Genomic DNA, 24,638 nt, shown 5'->3' on the forward strand with positions numbered 1-24,638 from the left:
TATATAATATATAATATATAATAGATAATATATAATATATAATATATAATATATAATATATAATATATAATATATAATATATAATATATAATATATAATAATATTATATATATATATATATATATATATATATATATATATATACAAATATATTATTTGTTTTAGATTACTGGAGGTATTCTCGGCATTCTTTTTACTACTGGACATCTAGCATGTGATGCCCTTTTTATAGTTGGAGGCACCTTAGTTACCTATGTATATTTTTCAAGAACAAAAGATGGGGATATCACATTTTATACTATCATAAAACACTACCTTCACAGATATATTAGGTAAATAAACTGCAAATTAATTTATTTGATAACCATGATATCGACCATTCAAACTTGAGACTGTGAGATTTTTGTTTTAAATTGTTTAATATATTTTAAGGAGTATTGCATTTTTGGAATTTAATGTCACAGTTAAACTTCAGATATCTTTTTATATTTGACGTGTAGTTATTTCGCTGATTTATTTTTCGTAGTGCCCTAGCAATTATTGTTATCGTGTGCAAATAGTTATTTAACCAACAAGTGTATTAATAAGGGCGATTAACAGTTGAGATATATTAATGTTAATGTTCGAGATTGTTAATCGCCATTTTAATTCATTAATTCAGTTACAAAACTTTTCCGTGGACCGTACTTTTCAGAAATAAAGATATCTTAGTTTAAATATTTATTTACTTAACGATAAACAACAATTTTTTCAGCTTTCATTGACTTTATTTAAAGTTTCCTTAGTGGTAGTTTTATTATAGTAAACATTAATATTCGAAATGGTACAATTACTGAAATTAAAGGAAGATATTGATAAATAATTATCTGCTGTATAGCATTTTGACAAATTTATATTTAAGTCTTCTTGGACCTCTAAATTCTGTGATAGACGAAGTTAAATTCTGGTGGAGTTAAATTAAACTCTTCGTCAATATCCATCCTTTGATTTTTCAAATACACAGAATTTTAAATAATAAAGTAAATAATGACATACAATGACAGATAGTACTAACATCGGCTACTTCATTTTAAATTAATTTTTTAGTGGGTTTATAAATAGGAATATGTTTGGTTGTCTACACCACAGGTCACTGCCAATCTCAGAGCGTTTAATTAATTTATGCAAGCAATGTATGTTGTGTTGCCTATAATAAAATCGTTCATTAATAGAAAATCATTCATTAATAGGGGTCATTAATCAATGATTTTGAGGGTGTTAAAATTAATCATAAATGGACGGTCAACGGAAAAAATACTTTTTTGAGTAATTTAAAAAAAAATATTTCAGCAATTATTATAGACATTGTCCTATAATAAAAAATTCATTATCTTCGTCTTTCCCTTAAGTAGCCTCTTCTGGTCTCTTTTCTTACTGGTAATGTGTCTTTTGACGAGATTAAAATTCTTTTGTTTTTGTTTTGTATACTAGATTGACTCCTGCAGTAATTGGGGTGATCATAGTAGTAGCAACTTTAATAAAATATACAGGTTCTGGTCCAAAATGGCCTGTTATGGATACGCTGTATCAAGAAGGATGTCAAAAATATTGGTGGTCCACTCTACTCTACATTCATAACGAAGTATACTTGAATAATATGGTTAGTATATATTTCATTTCCTAACGAGTTTAGAATTAGTTTCATATTAAAGTTATAACAGCTATGAAAACGCCACAGCAGTGTTTTTCCTAATTAAAAAGTAATATGTGGACGAAATAATAACAATAACCTAAAACTAAAACTCGTCAAATGTTACATCTTCTCGATATTATTATATGAAGTTGAAATCTGGACACTTACTAGGTCGCTATTAACTTAACTTCAAGCTTTCGAAATGTGGGTGTATCGAATACTGCTAAGCATTTACTGGGTTGATAGATTGACAAATAAAGAGGTATTATAACGTTTAAAAACACAACCCGAAGTAATGAAAACCGTACTATTACGAAAATTGGAGCAATTTGCCCATGACATGCGACACCAAGAACGTTAATAGAATCCTCCATCTTATTACTTAGGGCAAAATATGTAATGAGAGGGGTCTCGGTCGAAGAAAAACATCATGGCCTCGTAACATACGTGAGTGGTTTAATCATTTTTTTTTCGTTCCTCTTAAGACGTGCGGTCAATGAAATTATGATAGCCAATGTAAGAACTACCGTTTAGTAATCGACATGGTATGAAAAGAAGAAAAATATTAACACAGAACACGGATTAAAACATCCAGATTAAACCTTTTAAAAATGCGTAGCCTTCTGAACGATAAATCATACAAAATAATTTTGTAAAGGGCTACATTATACTTCAGGCTTCGTATGGGGTTGAAGCGTAGACAATAAAAGTTAACAGCTTAAATGGACTTGAGATATTGGAAATATGGGTATATCAAAAAATGTTGCGAATACCTTAGAGCCTTAGAATTAAAGAATTAAATTAAAGAATTAAAATTAAAATCGATTATATCTTTTAAGAAATCTCTTAAATCTAAATTGCTAAGTGAGTAACACATGTGCAACTATTTGATGACCTGTTATGAAGTATGTATAAACTGTGTGATAGTTTTTGGACAATATTTAAATGTTAAATGTTTCTATTGGTTATGGTTTTTAATTGATTGTTACATAACATGCAAAAAAATATATTATATTTTTTCTCTCTCTTGCTTAAAACCCTTTGTTGCCCGACGGTACTTTAAAGTACCACAGATTTTGAACGCGTGTATATTGTACATATTTCATTTGTTTCGCTTCTGCCTGACGGTACACAGGAGTCCAATGTATTTTCTCCCTCTCAGATGCAGCGCATGTGCAGAAGTAATATTAACATTCATATTTCATCAGTTACGTTCTGAAGTGCATGGTGTGAGGTTAGTTTCAAACTAGTCCTAACTGTTATCGTGTATTCGACATTTCGCAAGAAAAGGTAAGCTCTAATTGTATATATATATATATATATATAATGTAAATTGGTATATGTAGTATGCACAGAAAACAAATATTCTGTATTTGGAAAGAGGTTTAGCTAAGAAAACCTTATTTGTTTCAGAGTCCACAAAAGTACCGTCAGGAATATGGAGCATAAAAAAATAAAATGGTTTTACAACAAACCTCTTTCTGAAACAGAATTGCAAGACATCGCCAATGAAATTATGGCAGGTGATGACTTACCCTTAGATAATAATTTTGATACTGATATAGAGGAAAGTGATAACGATAGTGACACTGACTTCGATTTACTATTTCCAAGTACATTTAAAAATAATTTCAAAAGAAATGGTGATGAGAAAAAAGTGAATATTTTAGAAGATATTAGACTGCCTCCGAACATTTCAAGTGAAGTGAATGATAAAGATAATACCACAGAGTCTAGTTCTTTATATCCACATACACTTGAAAATAAATTGGATGGTAATAATGATGAGAAGCAGGATATTGTTTTACAAGATATTGGATTCTTTCCAACCGTTTCAACTGAGTCAGTCACTATCACTACTGTATCGTTGGAAGCGTGCACTTCAAGAAAATCTTGTGAACAAAACACTGCGACTATAAACAGAAAGCTGCGTTTGTCAAAAGTTGAAGTAGAAGAGTCTGCTAATAATGAAGTTCAAGAACAACCTGCTCGTAGATAGAAGAAGTGTAGTGTTAAAACCAAAATATCCGATTATCCGGAGCCGGAAGGTGTGGTCGAGGAATTGTTTGATAGTTCGGAAACACCAACCAGCGTATTCATAAAAGTACTTGGCTCCATCATAAGCGATATCACTTACCAAAGTAATTTGTACGCTGTCCAGAGAAATATACAACTAGATCTCACGGAAAAGGAGCTCCTGAGTTTCATTGGCATCAATTTCTTCATGGCCTATCACCAACTGCCGAACTGGAAACATTACTGGAATGGAAGTCCCGATTTAGGCATTCCTCTAGTTACTAATGCAATGTCACGTAATCGCTTTGAGAAAATTTTGGCAAATATTCATTGCAACAATAACTTGGAAATTCCAAAAAATAACACAGACAAGCTAATTTTCAAACTCTTTACAAAACAACAAGAAGGGTCGCTGTTGATGAAAGTATGATACGTTTCAAGGGTAGGTCGACCCTAAAACAATATAATCCCCAGAAGCCTATAAAACGAGGATATAAAATCTGGTGCTTAGCTGACCAAAAAGGATATATTTCAAATTTTGATGTGTATCAAGGCAAGAATGAACAACTGCAAAATGAATTTAGACGCCATGGATTAGGAGAACGTGTTGTGTTGTCATTAACAAAACCACATTGGGGCAAAAATAAAATCATCTATTTCGATAATTACTTCACATCAATACCGTTACTGAAAAAACTACTACTTGAGAATACTTTAGCATGTGGAACAATTCGTAGTAATAGAAAGGATTTTCCTAAGACTTTAGCTGAAGATAAAACTCTTAAAAGGGGAGACTTTGACTATAGATATTCCAACACAAACATTGGTATTTTCAAATGGAATGACAATACAATCGTGAATTTTGCAACTAACTTCCACGGAACCGAGCTGACATCAGTCAAAAGAACTAATAAAGATGGTACAAAATCTGACATAAGTTGTCCAGTAGTTGTGGAGGATTATAATCGTCACATGGGTGGGGTAGATCATGCTGATCAACTTCGTACTACGTATGGTATGAATCGTAGATCAAAAAAATGGTGGCACCGTTTATTTTGGGGATTTTTAGATATTGCATTTATAAATTCATATATCATACACTGTGACCTTATTGAAAAGATGACCACGTTTGAGTTTCGAAGGTCAGTCTCTCAAGGATTATTGAATATGAACAAATGTGAATCAAAGAAGAGAAACTCAATCTTGAAACCATTACAGAAGCGTCGAAAGTACAACTTTAGCGTTTTAGACGATATACGTTTAGGAAATAGGGGAAGCCACTGGGTCAAATACGAAGGTAATAGAGGCCGGTGTGAGTACTGTAGTGCCCAAGGTATCCAGTCACGTCCTCACAATAAATGCAGCACATGTGGGGTGTTTCTGTGTTGCAATGAAAAAAAAAAACTGTTTTGCGATTTATCATGAGATAAATTTGTAACATCATATTATCAATATTTAATTATTTGTTAATGATAATATTAATAATAAATAATTTTATAAATATACAAATAAAATATAATGCCCTATATTTACTTGTAAATATAGGGCATTATATTTTAGGGCATAGGGCAAAAAAAACTGTATTTCCTGACGGTACTCAAAAGTCCAATTTTTTGTTTTTTTCCTGTAAATATCAATCATTTAGAACAACAAAATATATTATTCATTTTGGATGTTTTTATGCCAAAAATGTAAAAATATTTGAATTTTTCCTTGAATCTCTATATTTGGGCAACAAAGGGTTAAGATGAAAAGCAGAGGTACTGATTTCTTGAAATCAGCACCAACTGATCTTCGGCATTTTTTCTTTCTTATTGTATTTTATGCATATATAAATTATATATTTTGTGTATTGTATGAATTTGAAGGAAAAATAAAGACCTTTATTATTATTAATATTATTATATTAGCCTGCTCGTACTCCTAACTTGGAAGTTTTGTGCCGAATGGTCATAGAATGTAATCTGAACTAAATCAGTCAAAACTGTAAAACTGCATATATTTGTCATATAATAAAACACGATTTAAATTACTTTCTTTAACTATTTAATATTTGAGAGGTAAGATCAAAGGTAGACGCGGACTAGGACGTAGACACGGACCAGGACATAAATAGTGATCCTTGCTTAAGAACATACGAATTGGATAAATTTAGGCTTAAACAATTTGTTGACGAAAACAAAAGACAGAAAACATTTGCCAAAACTCTTAACGATCTGCGATAGAAACAAACACTCAAAGAAGAGTAAAAGTTTTAAATAGGGTGTTAGAGAAAAATATTTTTGACCTACAATCTTTTTTATATAGCTTAGCAGGACTAGTTTCAACCTCTATAATTTTCTGATCATCTTCAGAGAAGTTTAATTAGAATGCTAATATCGTAAATAAAAGTGTTTCATTAGATTTTTTGTTTGCAAAAAGTGACTATATTACTTATGTATGGTTTGAGAAAGTATATAGGTAGTACTGACATGCCGGCACAAAGATTGTTGTTAAAAAGACGTGTATAAAACTCACATTTATGCTATACTATTGTTTATGAGTCTTCCACTTTTTACACATCGAAATATGGGATGGGTCTTGGGGAGACAGTCTTAAAGCTACTTATTATTGTTGTTAATGAGAGTAAGTAGATTGATTAAACTTCTGTTTTTATTTTCTCCTTAAAGATCTCACAAGTCCATACATTATCCAGCATATGCTCAAATAAGGGTTCCATTAACTTATCTTTTGTTTAGAAAACCACCCTGGAATATTATCTATCTCCATCTAAATATTTCCAATAAATGAGTCATATTATATCATAGTCATTTAGAAAAATTTTTTTCAATAGATAAATAAATAAATAAATAACACATATTTTTAAAAAATACCTATAAAATATATATAAATAACTTAATAAGTATAATATAACTCAACGTATTAGTCTCACAAACAATATCCTTAATTAAATTTCTCCTAATAACAAAAACAATAGGTAGCTTCCAGACTGTCTCCTCAAGACACATCCCACATATTTTCATGTGTAAAAAGTTGAAGACCTATAGAAAACACTATAGCATAAATAAGCGTTCTGTACACACCTTTTTAACAGCAATCTTTGCACCGGCATGTACTATTTGTATACTTCCTTAAACCACACATAAGTAAGATTGGCTCGTTTTGCAATAAACCTGACAGAACTCTTTTGCCCGGAGACCTGAAGATGATCAGAAAGTTGTAGTAGTCGAAACCGGTCGTAGTAAGTTAAATAAAATAGATTGTAAGTTAGTTTAAAATTTATTTCTACAACACGGTTTGAAAGAAACTCATATGTGCAAACTTAGGCAGGAAAAAAGAGAGGACAGGTAACGTTCATTTAATAAACCTTCGAAAAGTGAAGCCAGTTTCGATGTGACCACATGTTTTGGTGCCCTTACGTTGCCCAAGGTCTAGTGATTCTTCAGTAAATCTACTGATTTCAGCTTCAATTTAATAATTTACTGAAACACTTTATCGATCTATTAAAAAATATGTAATGATAAAATCATGTTCAAAACGTTTAGATTTCAGTCAATTCCATACGATTACGCGTCCCTTTTCTTTCCTTGTCTAAGTGTGCAACCAATTCATTATTTGATTAAAAGTTTTATTGACTTATTTTTAAGGGATAAATGCTGATAGAATTTATTTATTTGTTAATTTAATATGTTTTAGTGTGTAGCACATACTTGGTATATAGCAGTTGATACACAGCTTTACATAATATCACCCCTGATATTTTATTTGCTTAAGAAGCATACAAAGCTAGGAGTAATATGCTTGACTTTTGCAATTCTGGGATCGATAGCCTTGTCATTTGTAAAAGGATATAACGACAATATTATACCTACAGTCAACAGTTCGTACTATGCCAAGTAAGTTCAAACACATTTGTTATTCCATAATATCCGTACCAATATTTGTGGTTTACCGACTAAGATTCTCGAGAACGATTTCCGAAGTGGAAATTGAAACGTTAATAGACGTACTTTAACCTTTAATTGTGGCTTATTCCCATTTAAATAGTAATTAAACAAATCAGTGGCGTTACAAAAAATACTTTTGGTTTAAATCAAATTGTTAAAGATAGGTACACACAATTTTCTGAAACAATGATATTAGATTATATTTTATTACTTGTATTAGATATTATATTATATTACATACATATTGTCTGTATGTGAAACCATAGATACGTATTACAGATTACAGTATTAACAAATATTAATTACAAAGTTTATTTTAACTTCAACTTTATTATTTATATTATTACTCACTTAAACGTCATAAAGTTAAATAGAAGAATATACGAAATGATTGTAATAAAGTAAAAAATAATACATACATACAGGACAGTTTGGAAACTTATATTAAATATAATGTTAAATTATATTATTTACTTTCATAATCAGATGCACTGTCGTCTTCACTAGAATCATTTAAATCAATCATTAATTCTTCAGTAATTACATTTATGCGACGTTCACTTTCCAAATACTTATCTTCAACAGTTATTCTAGCAAATTCCTGTTCCACCAACACTTCTACGTCTCATCATCATATAACGGGAGTCCTACGGCGATTGCCGCTTAGCGCATTTCAGCCTCCATCTTTTCCTATCTCTCCAATCTCCCTCTTCTAAGCCTCTAGATTGCATTGTTTTTGTAATTTCTCTTCTCCAGGAATTTGGTGGTCTTCCCCTTTTCCTTCTTTCTGGCAGAACATACATTAAGGCTTTCTTTGGCCACCGCTCCTCCTCCATTCTCATCACGTGACCATACTATTGTAATTGCCTTCCTTGTATTTTATCTGAAAGAGTATCTCTAATTCCTGTACGGTTTCGTATTTCCTCATTCCTGATTCTTTTCATTCTCGATACTCGACATGACCTTCTAAGATAATCCATTTCCACAACGTCCACTTCATCTCGTTCATTCTTTTCATCGTCTAACATTCGGCACCATATGTGGTAATTGGTTCTACAATTGCTCTGTATACGCGAAGTTTGGTATGCATCTTTATTTTATTAGACGACAGTAATGAATTCAGTATTCGGATGCATTTTTTCTATTGGGTTATTCGGTTTTGTACATTTATCTTAACTCTGCCATCTGCTGATATGATGCTTCCTAGATATTTATACTGATTGCAGCCTTTTATGACTGCGTTTTCAAGCCTCAGATCTGTGGTGTTTCCTCCAATTTTTAAATATTCTGTTTTGCTTATGTTTACAGTAAGCCCCCATTTGGCATATTCCTCAAATAATTTTCGATTCATATAATTTATATCTTCCTCATCGGTTGCAACCACCACCTGATCATCTGCAAACAACAATGTATACAGAGTTTCTTGTCCCACTTCGATGCAAATAAATCTACATTTATTTCTCCAATTCCTCAATGCTTCTTGGACGTATATTTTAAAGAGTGTCGGTGACAAACAGCATCCTTGCTTTAGGCCTTTAATGACTTTAAATTTATTTGAGGTTCTGGTTCCAATTTTTACACAAATAACTGCATTTTCGTACAATTTATATATCGCTCGGATATACGTCGAATCCAATCCGGACCTTTCGAGGACCTCAAACATTTTCTTTAACGGGACACTATCATATGCTTTCTCAAGGTCTATAAATATCAAATGGGTCTCTCTACTTCTTTCGACACGCTTTTCAATTATTTGTCGTAGGATAAATATATTATCAAGGCAGGATCTCCCGGTACGAAAGCCGCATTGTTCTTCAATATCTTGTATCTGTCTTTCAACCCTCTTCTTTCTTTCTTTCTTTCAAAATAAACGTTTTGTTTTGCAACTCCATATTTTATTTGCGCCCAAACCAATTCTATAGGGTTAAGTCTGGATGATATGGCGGAAGTTTTAAAAAAACATGTCCACATTTTTGCAGCACTTTATCAAATTTATGTTGAATATGATCTTGTTTGTGTCGTTTGATGATTTCAAACAATTGCGGTTTTAACATTGACGTTACAAATGGTAAATATTTTTCTGTCAACTAAGATATCATATTCATTTTTTTAGAATTACTGGTGGGTGCTTTATTAATTTGTACATTATGATATGACGCATTATAAGTAAAAACAGCAGATCCAACAGGCAAATTGGGGACTAACTGTTCTTTCATCCATTTTTTAATGGTCACGTGTTATTAACCATAGGCGCCTCCATACGAGATAGGAGTGTACAGTTCCTCATGACACCCTGTATACAGGGTGTCCCACAATTAATTGGACATTAGCTAACGGTGATAGCTAACATCAAAATAAAGCGTTTAAGATTAAATTGCTTAGGCAAAATGTTGCTGATTTTTGTTCTACAGGGTGATTCGTTAATACTTTTTTATATTATTTTTAGGGATATATTGAAAACTATTCAACCGATTTAAGTAAAATTTGGTATCTTGCTATTATTTAGTATGCTTAATATGAAAATGATATTAATTTTACCATTGACACTAGGCGGCGCCACCAACGATGACATTGGTTCATTAATATGTCTAAACTTTTTGTCCGCCCTGTATAAAAAATCTTGGGAAAAAACATGAAATAACATTCAATTCTACACAAAAAAAGTATTCTTGTTTCAAATAAAAAAAGTACACCGTTTTCGAAATAAACATTATTCAAAAGGTCTTAAATACCAGTGAATATTAAATGTATTAGTAGATAATAATTTTTGCAAACAAAATGCATATGATTGAAACAATTATTTTTATTAAACCTTTTACACAGTAACAAATTAAAAAAAATCAGAACTTAAAATAAATTAAACAATGAAATGAATATAAAACATTTGAAAAAGTGAATAATTCAAAACGAAACAAAAAAAATACAATAAGTGTTCAAAATGTTCACCATTAGATAAACTACTTAATTAAATCTTTTGTGTAAGTTTTGTCTTATTTTAAATAATGAGTTTCTTTGGGCCCTAATTACGTTAACTCCCTCTACAATAGTTTGCCATAACTCTTGACGGTTATTTATTTTTTTTTATAAACAAATGACTTTAGGTAGCCCCACAAGTGAAGTCTAGGGGATTTAGTTCGGAACTGCGTGCTGGACATGGGTATACACTACCTCTACCAATCCACCTTTGAGAATAAATTTGATCTAGATAATTTCTAACTTATAGGCTATAATGTGGTGGTGCACCATCATGCATGTGCCAAGAGTTACGTCTCAAACTTAGAGGTATGTTTTCTGAAAAAGTTGGTAAATCTTCTCTCAAAAAATTTAGATACGTTACTCCGTCAAGCCTAGTTGGTAATTAGAATGATCCTACAATACAATCCCCAAATATGCCACACCAGATATTTATGGAAAACTCATGTTGAAAATGATGTTCTCGAAACGCATGAGGATTTTCTGTCGCATAGGTATGGCTATTGCGCCAGTTAAACACACCTCTCCTAGTAAATGTGACTTCATCGGTAAATGAAATTTTATTATAAAACATTCTATCATAAACTGATTAAATCGGAGCCTTGCTGGAAAATCCTGTGGCAAAAGATTCTGTACTGGAGTAAAACGATACGGATACAGATTTTCTGTCCATATTATTGACATCGTAGATTTGCTTCTATCAGTGGCTGCAGATACAAGCCTTGTACTGGTTTCTGGATCTTCTGCAACACGCACAACAATTTCATTTTCCATGTTCGCATCAATTACTCTCGGTGTTCCAGCATTCCTGTTTTTGGGATGAAATGATCCTGTTTCGCCTAATCTGTCTAACAATGATCTAAAAGTTTTATGGTTTGGTTGCCTTCTATTGGGATAAAGTATGAAATAGCGTTGAGCTATTTTATGAGAACAAAATTTTTCCTGGGCATACAAACAGATCATATCGCGCATTTCTACATTACACAATTTACTATGACGTGGCATTTTACTTTTATCTTAAGTGGTTTAAAAAAAACTTAATAGCACTTTGACAAATATTGATTCCCACTGTACTTTGACAACAATAATAAATAAATTCGTAGTTACGTCTTGACTTTGTCATTAAGTTCACAGCATACCTAGGTACCCACTTGTTTTGCGAAAAATTAAATACAGAGATGCGTATCATTAACAAAATACGTTTATTTCGAAAATGGTGTCCTTTTTGGATTTGTAACAAGAATACCTTTTTTTGTAGAATTTAATGTTATTTCATATTTTTTTCTTAGAATGTTTAGACAGGTCGGACAAAAAAATTATGGTCACATTAATGAACCAATGTTATAGTAGTTGGCGCCACCTAGTGTCAATGATAAAACTAAATAATAGCAAGATATATACCAAATTTTACTTAAATCGGTTAAATAGTTTTCAATATATCCCTAAAAATAATATAAAAAAATATTAATGAATCACTCTGTAGCACGAAAGCTAGCAACATTTTGCTTAGGAAATTTGTGCACAAACGCTTTATTTTGATGTCAGCTATCACCCATTAGCTAAGGTCCAATTAATTATGGGACACCCTGTTGTCATCTATATGCAGGCTGTGACTGGCTATGACTTTTAGCTGCGGCTCACAAATGGCGCTGCGAATCATCTGCAACTGACTGCGTGTGAAAATAAGTTGATAGCGAAACAATTAAAAACTGAATTTTCAATCAAACTATATTTTTATTTTTGAAATATTCTGTTGTGAAAAAAGTTTAAATTGTCAAATGGTATTACCAAGGTAATACTCTTTGACATCAGTATCCCCAAAAATTAAACGTATATTATCGAATGGTGTAAGATATGATTATTTGACCGTTTATCGTAGACGACAACCTAATAATAACTAGAGCAAAGTATTTGCAATTATAGCAGCAATGTGTTCCAGAAATTTGTAGAATCGAGAGAATATTTAGATACTTGGTTAGATTAGATACCCTTCCCAAATGGTTTAAAATGGTTTAAAAAAAATTGTGACCAACGGGATCACCAGATTTGATTCTTATTTCTTATGAGGACGCATGAAATGCTACATTTATGATCATGATAAGGCTACCAATTTAAAAGAACTTCAACTAAAAACTCAACGTGCTTTCGAAAGTATTAGCACTAACATGCTTGTCAATATCCAGTCAAGTTTTTGGAGAAAATTGGTTGTATTGCTTATGTAGTTATCATTTACTAAGGTAATTTAATTCTACTTATTCTAACTTGGCTGCACAAATTTGATGAAGACCAATGAGACAGACATACGGTTTTGTTCCAGGGTTTTTATTTATTTATTTTTTTTTTTATTTTTGTTTAAGCTATAGCATTTTTACTTATCTTTATATTATCTTTATTGTCAACTATTTTTAGCGTGGACGTAGCCTTTGTTATGTTCTACTTTTATTTGGGTACAATAGCAAGAGCAGCACCTTGGTTCATGGGAACACTTTTGGGTTATGTACTCACCAGGCCACGATTTCAAAAACCATTATCTAAGGTAATGTTAATTATATTATAATAGTTTAAAATCTTGCATGCACTGCTACTTACAATGATATATTGGTATTAATTTGTTTACTGTACCATGTCCCCTTAAACTTTGGCAATCCGATTGACTACAGCTACGAGTCGCTCTGATCACCTAGGACGATATTTTACCGAGCGAACGTCGCAGGTTCTTGAGCCAAGAATTTGGTTTTTTTCCATTGACCTTTTTCATTGAATTCTTTCTTTATTGATCAACCGAAGAATTTCATATCAGTCGACTCTCACTGCATGCCTAATGTAGTTAGCTTTCTTATCGTTGGCATGTATATTTCTTGTTCTCTTACATTTTGTTAAGAACTTTGGTGTTAATTTTTTCTTTGATCCAGGGAATACGTAGTGTTTTCCTATCTTCTTCTTCTTAAAGTGCCTATCCGTTCCGGACGTTGGCGATCATCACGGCTATCTTCACTTTGCTCACTGCAGCGCGGAACAGTTCAGTGGTAGTCGTGTTATACCACTTTCGCAAATTTTGAAGCCAGGAAATGCGTCTTCTTCCCGGTCCTCTCTTACCATTTACTTTCCCTTGGAGAATCAGCTGGAGAAGGCCGTAACGTTCTTGATTTCTCATTACATGACCTAGATATTCCAACTTTTTAGTTTTGACGGTCATGAGAATTTCACATTCTTTCCCCATTCTACGCAGGACCTCCACATTAGTAACTCTGTCAACCCAGGATATATATATTCTCTGTTTTCCTATAAAGGTGCATTTAACAAACGTACAGAAGAATTGCAAATACAACAGCGCAGCATTGGAATTCAAAGTTTCATATCTAATCCTGCCCCATGAAGAAGTTTTCCGATGAACGTCTTTCTAGCCTGTTCAGTTCTTGATTGGACCTTGTTCATAGAATCGTAATAAATAGTCATTAGTGTACCCAGGTATTTAATGGAAGTCACTTGTTCAACGATGTTGTCATGAATTCGGAGGATACTTAATGTTTGTAATTTGGAAAAAAACGTAAGCCATCACTGTCTCGGTCTCCCAATAGGTCTCTTCCCTTGCAAACAGTTTTTAAGCCTGTTTTCTTCTATTCTTAATATATAGCCTTCCCATCTGGTCTTCTCTCCCCCCTGATTGGCTGTGTACTCTGATTTTAATATTTTTTTGTATTTATTGGCAGATGTATTTGTTTACATGTGATTTAAAATCCATATATGTATTCTCGCCTGTTGCTTTGGTTCTGCTCATAATACTTATGATATATACATAAGCTGCCAGTTGGATTTTTTGTTATGTTTGTTTTTCTACTTTTTGATGTTTTTCTATTTATGTATTCTAATGCTAAATTAAACAGTGTCGGTGCTAGCTAATCATCATTTTTATTCCTTGTGTTATTTGAAATGGATATGTCATCTCGCGTTATGTCTGTACCTGAGCTACTGTATCCGTTATCGTCATTCTTATTTCTTTATCTGCGATCTCTTTTTTATGTGTAGCTACCATTTTGGCTATCTTCACTTTTGATACTACTGATCTAAACAGCTAATTTTAGTTATAATTGTCCATTGTCTTAAATTGTTTAGCCAGGATATTATACGTCGTCGGCCTATGCTTCTTCTGCCGGATCTTTCCACATATAATGATCTGCAGCAGCGCATATCTCCCACCTCTTATAACATGACTACATTGTCATTCAGACAAGCCTAACTGATTTGGACGGTATTTTAACTTTATTTAATATTTTATATAAATGTGCCTTGTTTATTGAATCATATGCTTGTCTAAAGTCGACGAAAATATTATATATACATCTATGTGATGTTCTCAGTCTTTGCTTAAAACTTTATGAATAGTTGGTTGATGATGGAGCTTTCTTTTTAAAATTCTGCATAATATTCTCCTATGATCTTTTCTGCGAGGGGTTGTAGTCGATGGTTTTGTATACTGGTGAATATTTTATAGCAAAAACACAGCAAGGCTATTCTTTTATAGTTTGGAGATAGGTGTTTGTCACCCTTCTTATGGATTGGGCAGATGATACTCTGTTTCCACTTTCTTGGCATTTTCTCTTGTCGTAATATTCTATATAGGACCTTATATATTCTACTCATTATTTTCCTTTCTCTCGACTTGAACATTCTGCGGGTATTCCACCACATTCAGGATCCTTGATGACTCTCTGCAGTTTGATTACACTTTCAAACTCTTCTGTCGTTGATCATTAAGACAAATTTCGGTCAGCAGTTTTTTAAAATATGCTTTGAAAGTTTCTTTAATTTCTTTAGTGTTGCTACTTATTGCGCCATAGTTATTCTTGCACAGATTAATTTTTGGTTACCATCCTTGTTTAATTATATGCCACATTAAAGGTTAAAATACGTTTATTGACGTTTCAATTTCCACTTTGGAAATCGTTCTCAAAATACAAACATTAGTAAATTAAACAAATTTTGTTTTTTGTTACTTAGTGAAAAATTCTTCTAATAATTTAATTTTATCTGACTCATCTATATTGACAATTCAGACATACCTTATACATTTTAAAGTAGACGACTTTAAAATGATATTGCCAATATTGTTGAGTTGCGTTCCTGGGACGACTTTACTTATAAGATAGTTCATTCGATTACATGAAATTAACTTTAACTTGAGAATATCCGTCAGAAAAGATCATAACACGTAATTCGTCTTTAAAAAGACAAATACATGCCATGATGACCGTAAAATTCTCCTGTTAGTGATTCCATAGTAAATTATGAGGGAAAAACCAGGAAAAAAACCTCATAATACTATCCCGACATGGTAAGTATTTGATCGTGCATTTAGTTTACCTTCAATAAACACCAAATTCCTATTTTATATGTTTGTTATTTAAAAAACATAAATGATGTATTCTCCATATGTTACTGACTTACCAATATTGGTATTTTCCTTTTAATAACTTCCTCTTTCAATATGGGTAACCAGATCCTACTACATTCTGCCGAGAAATTCGCGACACAATTGGTCTCATTTAGCATAATTAGAGCCGCTTCTTTGATTTTTCTCTTTTTACCATCCGTTTCTTTTAGGACTATATTTGAATCATTCCATTGAACCCTATGTTCATTATCCCATGAGTGTTTACAACTTTGATCAAATTCTCTATTTTTAATATAGGATTGATGTTCACTTATTCTAACATTTAATGGTCTTGATGTTTCACCTAAATAAAACTGATCGCATTCACAATGGAATGTGAATGATTCATATTCATGAAATTCACATAGGGTTCAATGGAATGATTCAAATATAGTCCTAAAAGAAACGGATGGTAAAAAGAAAAAAATCAAAGAAGCAGCTCTAATTATGCTAAATGAGACCAATTGTGTCGCGAATTCCTCGGCAGAATGTAGTAGAATCTGGTTACCCATATTGAAAGAGGAAGTTATTAAAAGGAAAATACCAGTATTGGTAAGTCAGTAACATATGGAGAATACATCATTTATGTTTTTTAAATAACAAACATATAAAATCGGAATTTGGTGTTTATTGAAGGTAAACTAAATGCACGATCAAATACTTACCATGTCGGGATAGTATTATGAGGTTTTTTTACTGGTTTTTCCCTCATAATTTACTATGGAATCACTAACAGGAGAATTTTACGGTCATCATGGCATGTATTTGTCTTTTTAAAGACGAATTACGTGTTATGGTCTTTTCTGACGGATATTCTCAAGTTTCATGTAATCATGTAATGTTTCATGTTTCATGTAATCTCAGATTTCATGTAATCGAATGAACTATCTTATAAGTAAAGTCGTCCCAGGAACGCAACTCAACAATATTGGCAATATCATTATAAAGTCGTCTACTTTAAAATGTATAAGGTATGTCTGAATTGTCAATATAGATGAGTCAGATAAAATTAAATTATTAGAAGAATTTTTCACTAAGTAACAAAAAACAAAATTTGTTTAATTTACTAATGTTTGTATTTTGAGAACGATTTCCGAAGTGGAAATTGAAACGTCAATAAACGTATTTTAATCTTTAATGTGGCTTATTCCCATTTAAATATAAATTAATTTAAAATGCCACAAGAAAATAGCTTCAGAACAATAAAAAAAAATTTGTTCATACAATTTATTAGCTATTCATCTTTTGTTTTTAAATAATTTTTTCTTCTCGAGTTCGTCTAGAAAAACATTTGCTTCATTTCGTTCTTTAATTGTCACCTTGGACTTATCATCAAACCATTGGTTATCTTTTTTTTTCTTTAGGTTCATCGATTTTGCTGTAGTTAATGTAGTTCCACTTATTAGGTCTCACTGATCTTCTGTTATTTCCTCTTTATATTCTGCCTGTTTCCAGTTATTTTTTCCTTAAATTTATTTAAATCTTGTATCTTTTCAGATTTTCTAAATCGAAAATTTTCCTTTTCCTGTCCGCTGATCCTACACCTCAAGTGTACCTAATCTAATAGGTAGTCTTAGCAGCATGCTCCTCGTCTACATTTTACGTCCAATATGCTTGTTGATGATCGCTTTTCCATCAAAATATTGTCTATTTGGGTAGATCTTCTACAGTGTATATCCAGGTACCTTTGTGTATGTTTAAATAAGGAAATAGAGTATAACTGATGACCATGTTTTTATTAGCTGCAAAGTTAAGATATGGGCCGTTATCATTTGTATATCAATGCTGACTTAGTTATTCTTTTTTAATTCCTAACTTGAAGGTGACTAACTAGACAGATGTGTTTGTGTTACCTATGACTATTTTAATGTTTTTTAGTGTTCGTGGTCATATGTCTATTCTGGTTATTGGTAAAAAGCTATTTTGGTGTCTTTAACTTGCTAATTTTTCGAGCAGTGAACATTTTCTTATTTGATAAGTTGAAGAAGTGCGTCTTTATTCGTATCCTATAAATTTGTTCAATAACTGCTTAAAAATCTCTTATGAGGTGTTTTAGTTTACTATCGACTATAGATGCCATTCCAAATTCCTTATTTTATCCATTTTAACCACTTGACAAGATAGTGGTTTTTGTGTCCCGGATACCTTCTCTTATCCACCTTGTTTTTTGAATTGCTGTCAAACCAATTTTTTATCTTTTTAATTCACTGAGCAGGGATCTCTACGATATAAGTTTATTAAAAGTTCTAAGGCTTTAAGTACAAGAAGAAAAATCTATGTTCCGTTGCCAATATCGTTACGTTAACGTCTGTCTATTCTGAGGCCTATTTGCAGATTTCCTACAGTAATGTTTTTTTTTTTTTTTTCGGGCATAAGTTACTAGCTCGTCGCTCACCCCTTCTCCTTTATCCATGCTTGGGACAGGCACTGGTACTTACTAAATTCAACCATCACTTACCAGAAGTGGAGCTATGTAAATTATTAATCATACAAAAATTTTTATTTTATTTATATTAATATCTCTTTTCGATTATTACCTTAAAAGAGGAGTTATTATTTTTATTCTTTTAGGTAATTTTAATACCTCTGTGGATAATAAGTTTAATTGTACTCTTACTATGCGCCCTAGGAAACCATCCTGCCTTCAGATTGGAACAATATTCTAGATTTGAAAATGCCATATTTAGTTCCCTTGTTCGCCCATCTTTTGCAATGGCAGTCGGTTGGGTGATATGGGCTTGTGCAACAAACCAAGGAGGTAAGCTAATAATGTTCTTGAATAAAGGCTACAAACAATTGATGTAATTTCTAGAAAACAATCAAATATTTGACCAACATTTTTTAAAAAATGATTTGTATACAAATTTTAAACTATAATTCATGCCACCAAAATCAGAGTGGCCCAAGTGATAGAAATCAAAACTAGAGATATGGGCCAAATAGTTTAGTGAAATTTTCGAGTTAATGTAGAAAATTAAGTAAATAATAAACACATTGCTTAGTTCGCAGCATAATACTTTAAAAATTACTAAGATTGTATTTGTAATTTTTTTAACAGTTGGGCAACTTTGGCACTGGCTGTTTTAGACAAGCATGTCAATAAAAGTAAGAATAATAGGCCATCGGGTATGAAAACAACCCGTCGCATAGAAATAAATATAATATAGCAGAAATAAATGTAATATACCAGAGATAATGACTTTTATTAAACTGAAAAATTACAAATTAAAACTTATTGCTAGTTTTTTTACTTAAGAGTGTAGGCGCAAAATTTCGGGCCAATGCTTTTTAAATGCATTAATTTTTTTCGAATCCTGAGAAAATTAATAAATATTTTTTGAAAAATTTAAACGCAAAATGAAATGGTAAATTATTACCGAGGGCTGAAAGTCTATTAGAATAAACAAAAAGTTTCTTTTGAATGAGATATTTTAAATTAAAAATCACACTTAATTTTCTCTTCTAATTCTTACTAAAATAAACATTGTAGAAGTTTTCAGGGACTTTCGGCCCTCGGGAATAATGTAATCCTTCATTCTGCGTTTAAATTTTTCAAAAATACTTATCAATTTTTTCAGGATTCGAAAAAAATAAATGCATTTAAAAAGCATTGGCCCGAAATTTTGCGCCTACACTCTTAAGTTGTAATCAAACTTTCACTTTTATTGTTTTTAAATGTTTTTATTGGACTTCGGTGCCTGAACGAGTAAACATCGTTTTTGCCGTTCTCGTAATTTACAGTGTTTATAATAGTTTTTAAACTTGTTTTGCGACTTATACTTGTTCCAGACAATAACAAAGTGCAGTGTAACTATATACGTGTACTTTCGCGGGTGCATATAATCGCTAAACTTGTATAAACAATATTTCATTAAGTGCATTATAACCTTACAAGAAAATAACAACATTTTTGGACATTACACTAGTTGCTCCATATCTAGGCAACTTCCATCACTATGGTGTATGATAAGTTGCCGCCTTCTGACACTCAACAATGAATACAAACAAATTGCAAGAAGCTGTCTTTGACTACGAGGATGCTTCAAATCCAACAATGTTAACAAACCAAATTGTAACCAACACAAACCCAACCACCAACAGTAACATATCTTATACGGCTGCAGTAAAATCAGCACCTAGACCAACGTTCCCAAAAAAGGATCAGGCCGTAGTTCTTCATTCCGAGAATAGTCTTAAGCTATACGATTATGTACATGCAATCGGAACTATCATTGGGGCCAAGAACATTTGCTTCGCATCCAGGATATCGAATAATAGGGTATGTATTTACTTATCTAATTCTGAACTTGTCGAAAAATTGATAAAGTCTCATCCATTCATTCAAATTAATACATTTTCACTAAATATTCGGAGACTTATATCTCCAACCAAAAGAATTGTTATTTCAAATATATCACCTTTTATTCCTCATGATCTAGCTGAAAATGCTATAAAAAGTCTTGGCTTACAACTAGCATCCCCCATATCGTTTCTCAAAGCAGGTATCCCTGGAGATGAATACAGTCATGTTTTAAGCTTCAGGCGCCAAGTTTATATATTTCCCCCTTCGGATAACTACGAACTACAAACATCAATAACTATTCCATATGATGGTCATGAACATAGAATTTTTCTTTCTACAGATAGAATGGAATGTTTTATCTGCAAGCAAACAGGACATGTTGCAAATAACTGCATTAATCCCCCATCGGTCATTATTCCTATACAGTCAGAAACCCGAGCTCCCATTTCTAACAATGAACCTAACACGAATACAAATGAAAGCGTCCAATCGTCTCAAGACATTCCAGTAATAGGCCAAAAAAGACCTCCTTCGGAATCACTTAATGACGAATCTAGTCTTCCTACAACTCCGTTAGCTGAAACCTCTGAAATGCAACCGCCTTATATCCCTAATGAATTAACTAAAAGAAAATCCAAAAAGAAAAAGCGAAAAACGGATGATACCAGTATCTCTGATATTACTAAACTTGACATTACCGAATATTACAACAAAAATCCACAAAACAATATACTCTCCTTAAACGATCTTTTTGCGTTTTTAGAAAATACTAAAGGCAGCAGTGACCCCTACCATGAGGCCCTAAAGTTTACAAACGACATCAATACACTCCTTACCAATTTGATTTCTATCTACCCGCATCTTTCTCAAAGAACAATAAAAAACAGATTTACACGATTAATGAAAAAAATCAGACATCAATGCAATGTTAAATCTGCAGAAAATAACCATACAATAACATTACCATGTCTTTCACAAACAGATCCCAGTGACGATGAATCTTATTCTGATACTTCCCTTGCCTCCCAAAACTCTTTAAAATAATCTTTCTCTTTAATACAATGGAATTGTGATGGGTTTTACGCCCGTCTAGAACGCATCCAACAACTTATCCAAGAGACCGCTCCAGATATTCTTTGTCTACAAGAAACAAATTTAAAGGAAACCCAAAATCCGCACCTAAAAAATTACATAGGCTATCATCAGATTAGATCCACACCCCTACGCGCAAGTGGCGGTACTTCTATTTTTATATCGTCAGATATATATTCCGAAAAATTTAACATCACTTCTAATTTAGAAGTAGTAGCTGTTTCATTCTGGTGTCCTCATAAAATCACTATTTGCAATATATATTTACCACATAATATAGGGATAAATCATACAGAAATTTCTAAACTAATAGCAGAACTCCCACCCCCATTCATCCTCGTAGGAGATTTTAATGCTCACAGCACAATGTGGGGATCAAACAGCACATTTGGCAGAGGAAAAATTATAGAAAACATAATTAGCAATGAAGATATATTTCTACTCAATACTGGTTGTAGCACCCACTTCAATATATCTTCAGGAACTTTCTCAAATATCGATCTCAGCCTTTGTGATCCAAAACTAGGTCCATCTCTAACATGGTGTCCTCTAGATAGTCTTTTCGATAGTGATCATTTCCCTATATTAATCTCAGACAATAAACCCAAATCGTACAACCCAATAAGTAAATGGCGTATTGCACAAGCGGACTGGATGAATTTCAGTCTAAACGTCCGAGATCAAGTCAATTCAATTAAATATGAATATAACATAGACCACTTAGTTGATCAGTTCACTAATTGCATAATTAACTCCGCTCAAAAATATATAGGAAAATATTCTGTTAAACCTACACGAAAATCAGTTCCTTGGTGGAATGACTCCTGTGCTGTAGCAGTTCGTGTATGCAAGAAAGCTCTGAATAAATATAGACGAACAAGAACTAATGAAAATCTTATCAAGTTTAAATTAGCTAAAGCTAAATCAAAACGTATCATAAAGGAAAGCAAAAAGACTTCATGGAACCTTTATATCAATTCTATTTCTTCCGACACACCTCCAAGCCAAGTTTGGAACAAAATTAAACATATGAAAGGTCAAAGCACCGCCTACAAAATCCCCGCCTTAATTCATGACAACAAAATAGTGACTCAAAGTCAAAGTATTGCCAAGATCTTTGCGCATCACTTTCAATCGAAAACGCTAAACCAAAATAAGTCTCCTTTACACTCTTTTAACACCGCAAGTGGTAAAACTAACGATATTTCCAACCCAATAAACCTACCCTTTTCTAAACAAGAATTGACTCTAGCTCTATCCACTACAAAAAACTCAGCTGCTGGCCCTGATGACATCCCCTCAATTTTCCTCAAATATCTCCATGAAGAAACCATAAACAAATTGCTTGAGTTGTACAACCTAATCTGGTCCCGACAAGAATTTCCTTCCAAATGGAGGGAATCCATTATATTTCCTATCAAAAAAAGCAGCTCTCTTCCCAATTCTCCAAACTCGTTTAGGCCAATCTCCCTAACATGTACCCTTTGCAAATTATTGGAAAAAATGATCAATAAGCGATTAATCTGGTATCTAGAAAAAAACAATATCCTTAACCCTGCTCAATCAGGTTTTAGACCTAATAGAAGCACCACTGATAATTTAGTGATCCTACAAGCAGATATAGCAAATGCTATGGCCTCCAAGCAAGACGTAATTGCAGTAATTTTTGATATAGAAAGTGCTTTCGATACAACATGTAAGTCGGTTATCCTTAAAAAACTGGTAGAAAATGATCTGACGGGCAACATATTTTGCTTTATAAACAACTTTTTAAATAACAGAAATTTCAGAATCACAGTTAACGGAGTATTATCCGACAAATATGTCACTGAAAATGGTGTACCTCAAGGTTCTACTTTGAGTTCTACCCTCTTTCTGCTAGCCATCAATGATATTTGCTCTCATATAAAATCTCCTGTTAAATTTGCCCTATACGCAGACGACCTTATTGTATACTGCCAAGGAAAATCCACAGCTGCAACCTCATCTTTATTACAAAATTCTGTCGAGTCCCTTACTACATGGTCCGAGAAAACTGGCTTCAGGTTCTCTTCCAATAAATCCAAAATAATTAAATTCACCAGGAGATACAACAGCACAGAAATACCCAAAATAACACTAAACGGAGTAAGTTTAGAGTCTATTGATCATTACAAGTTTTTAGGACTAACTGTCGATAACAAACTCACCTGGCGACGTCATATCGATGAAATAAAAGGCATCTGTTTAAGCAGAATGAATTTGTTAAAGACATTGTCCCACCATCAATGGGGTGCCGATGAAAGTGTACTACTCAAAATATATCGAGCTATAATCCGATCCAAATTAGACTATGGTTGTATAGTTTACTTGTCTGCATCCAATAATTTATTACAATCTTTAAACTCTGTTCACAACACTGCTCTCCGAATTTGCTTAGGAGCTTTTCGATCCAGTCCCGCTGAAAGTCTCTATTGTGAATCTCATGAACTCCCCCTTTACCTCCGGAGGCAGCAACTACTCCTATCTTATGCTAGCAGAATTTCGTCGAATCCGACTAACCCTGTATTTAATCTTCTGACTTCGCCAAGACCTGGACTCGTAATCTCGCCCAGATGTATACTTTCAATCCCACAGATCCTACAACCCTTGTGCCAAGACACAAAATTATCTCAAACAATTGCATCTATAAAATCAGAATCCCCGCCATGGTCTAGAACACCTCCTTTTATAAACACTTCTCTCTGTAAATTTAATAAGCAACAAACAAATAATATCTTTTTTCGACAAGCTTTCAAAGATATTGTGAATACATCCCACTATGATAAGGTGCTTTATACCGATGCATCCCGAAACGCAGATGGAGTTGGCTGTTCTGTCACTACAGTTGATACAGTGCTGCGACAATACCGAATATCAAACGAATGTAGCGTATTTTCAGGAGAACTCTTTAGTATTTCAAAAGCTCTCGAGTTCCCTTTTGACAATTATCAAAGTGTAGCTCTGTGTACCGATTCCTTATCCGCAATTCATTCGTTAAAAAATATTTACAATCAACATCATTTAGTACAAAAAATATTAGAATCGATCTATCTCCTCACTTCCCGAGGGACTTCAATAACAATAATATGGGTGCCTTCTCATATCGGCATCCAAGGAAATGAGATGGCTGACAGCGCTGCAAAAGAAGCATCTACATCCAACCTACCTGTCTACAACATACAG

The 24,638-nt window shown here is 32.7% G+C and overlaps 1 protein-coding gene across 1 annotated transcript in view; it reads left to right on the top strand.

Moving 5' to 3' along the window:
- Positions 1 to 24,638, top strand: part of LOC140436162 (nose resistant to fluoxetine protein 6-like) — a 73,053-nt gene that overhangs the window by 33,738 nt on the left and 14,677 nt on the right. The window contains exons 6-10 of the mRNA XM_072524869.1: positions 166 to 332; positions 1,471 to 1,639; positions 7,385 to 7,584; positions 13,018 to 13,144; positions 18,611 to 18,797. Coding sequence (XP_072380970.1) covers positions 166 to 332; positions 1,471 to 1,639; positions 7,385 to 7,584; positions 13,018 to 13,144; positions 18,611 to 18,797 — 850 coding nt within the window. The remainder of the gene's footprint in view (positions 1 to 165; positions 333 to 1,470; positions 1,640 to 7,384; positions 7,585 to 13,017; positions 13,145 to 18,610; positions 18,798 to 24,638) is intronic.

This window comes from Diabrotica undecimpunctata, chromosome 3, assembly GCF_040954645.1.
Source record: "Diabrotica undecimpunctata isolate CICGRU chromosome 3, icDiaUnde3, whole genome shotgun sequence".
NCBI classification, from domain to species: Eukaryota; Metazoa; Arthropoda; class Insecta; order Coleoptera; family Chrysomelidae; genus Diabrotica; species Diabrotica undecimpunctata.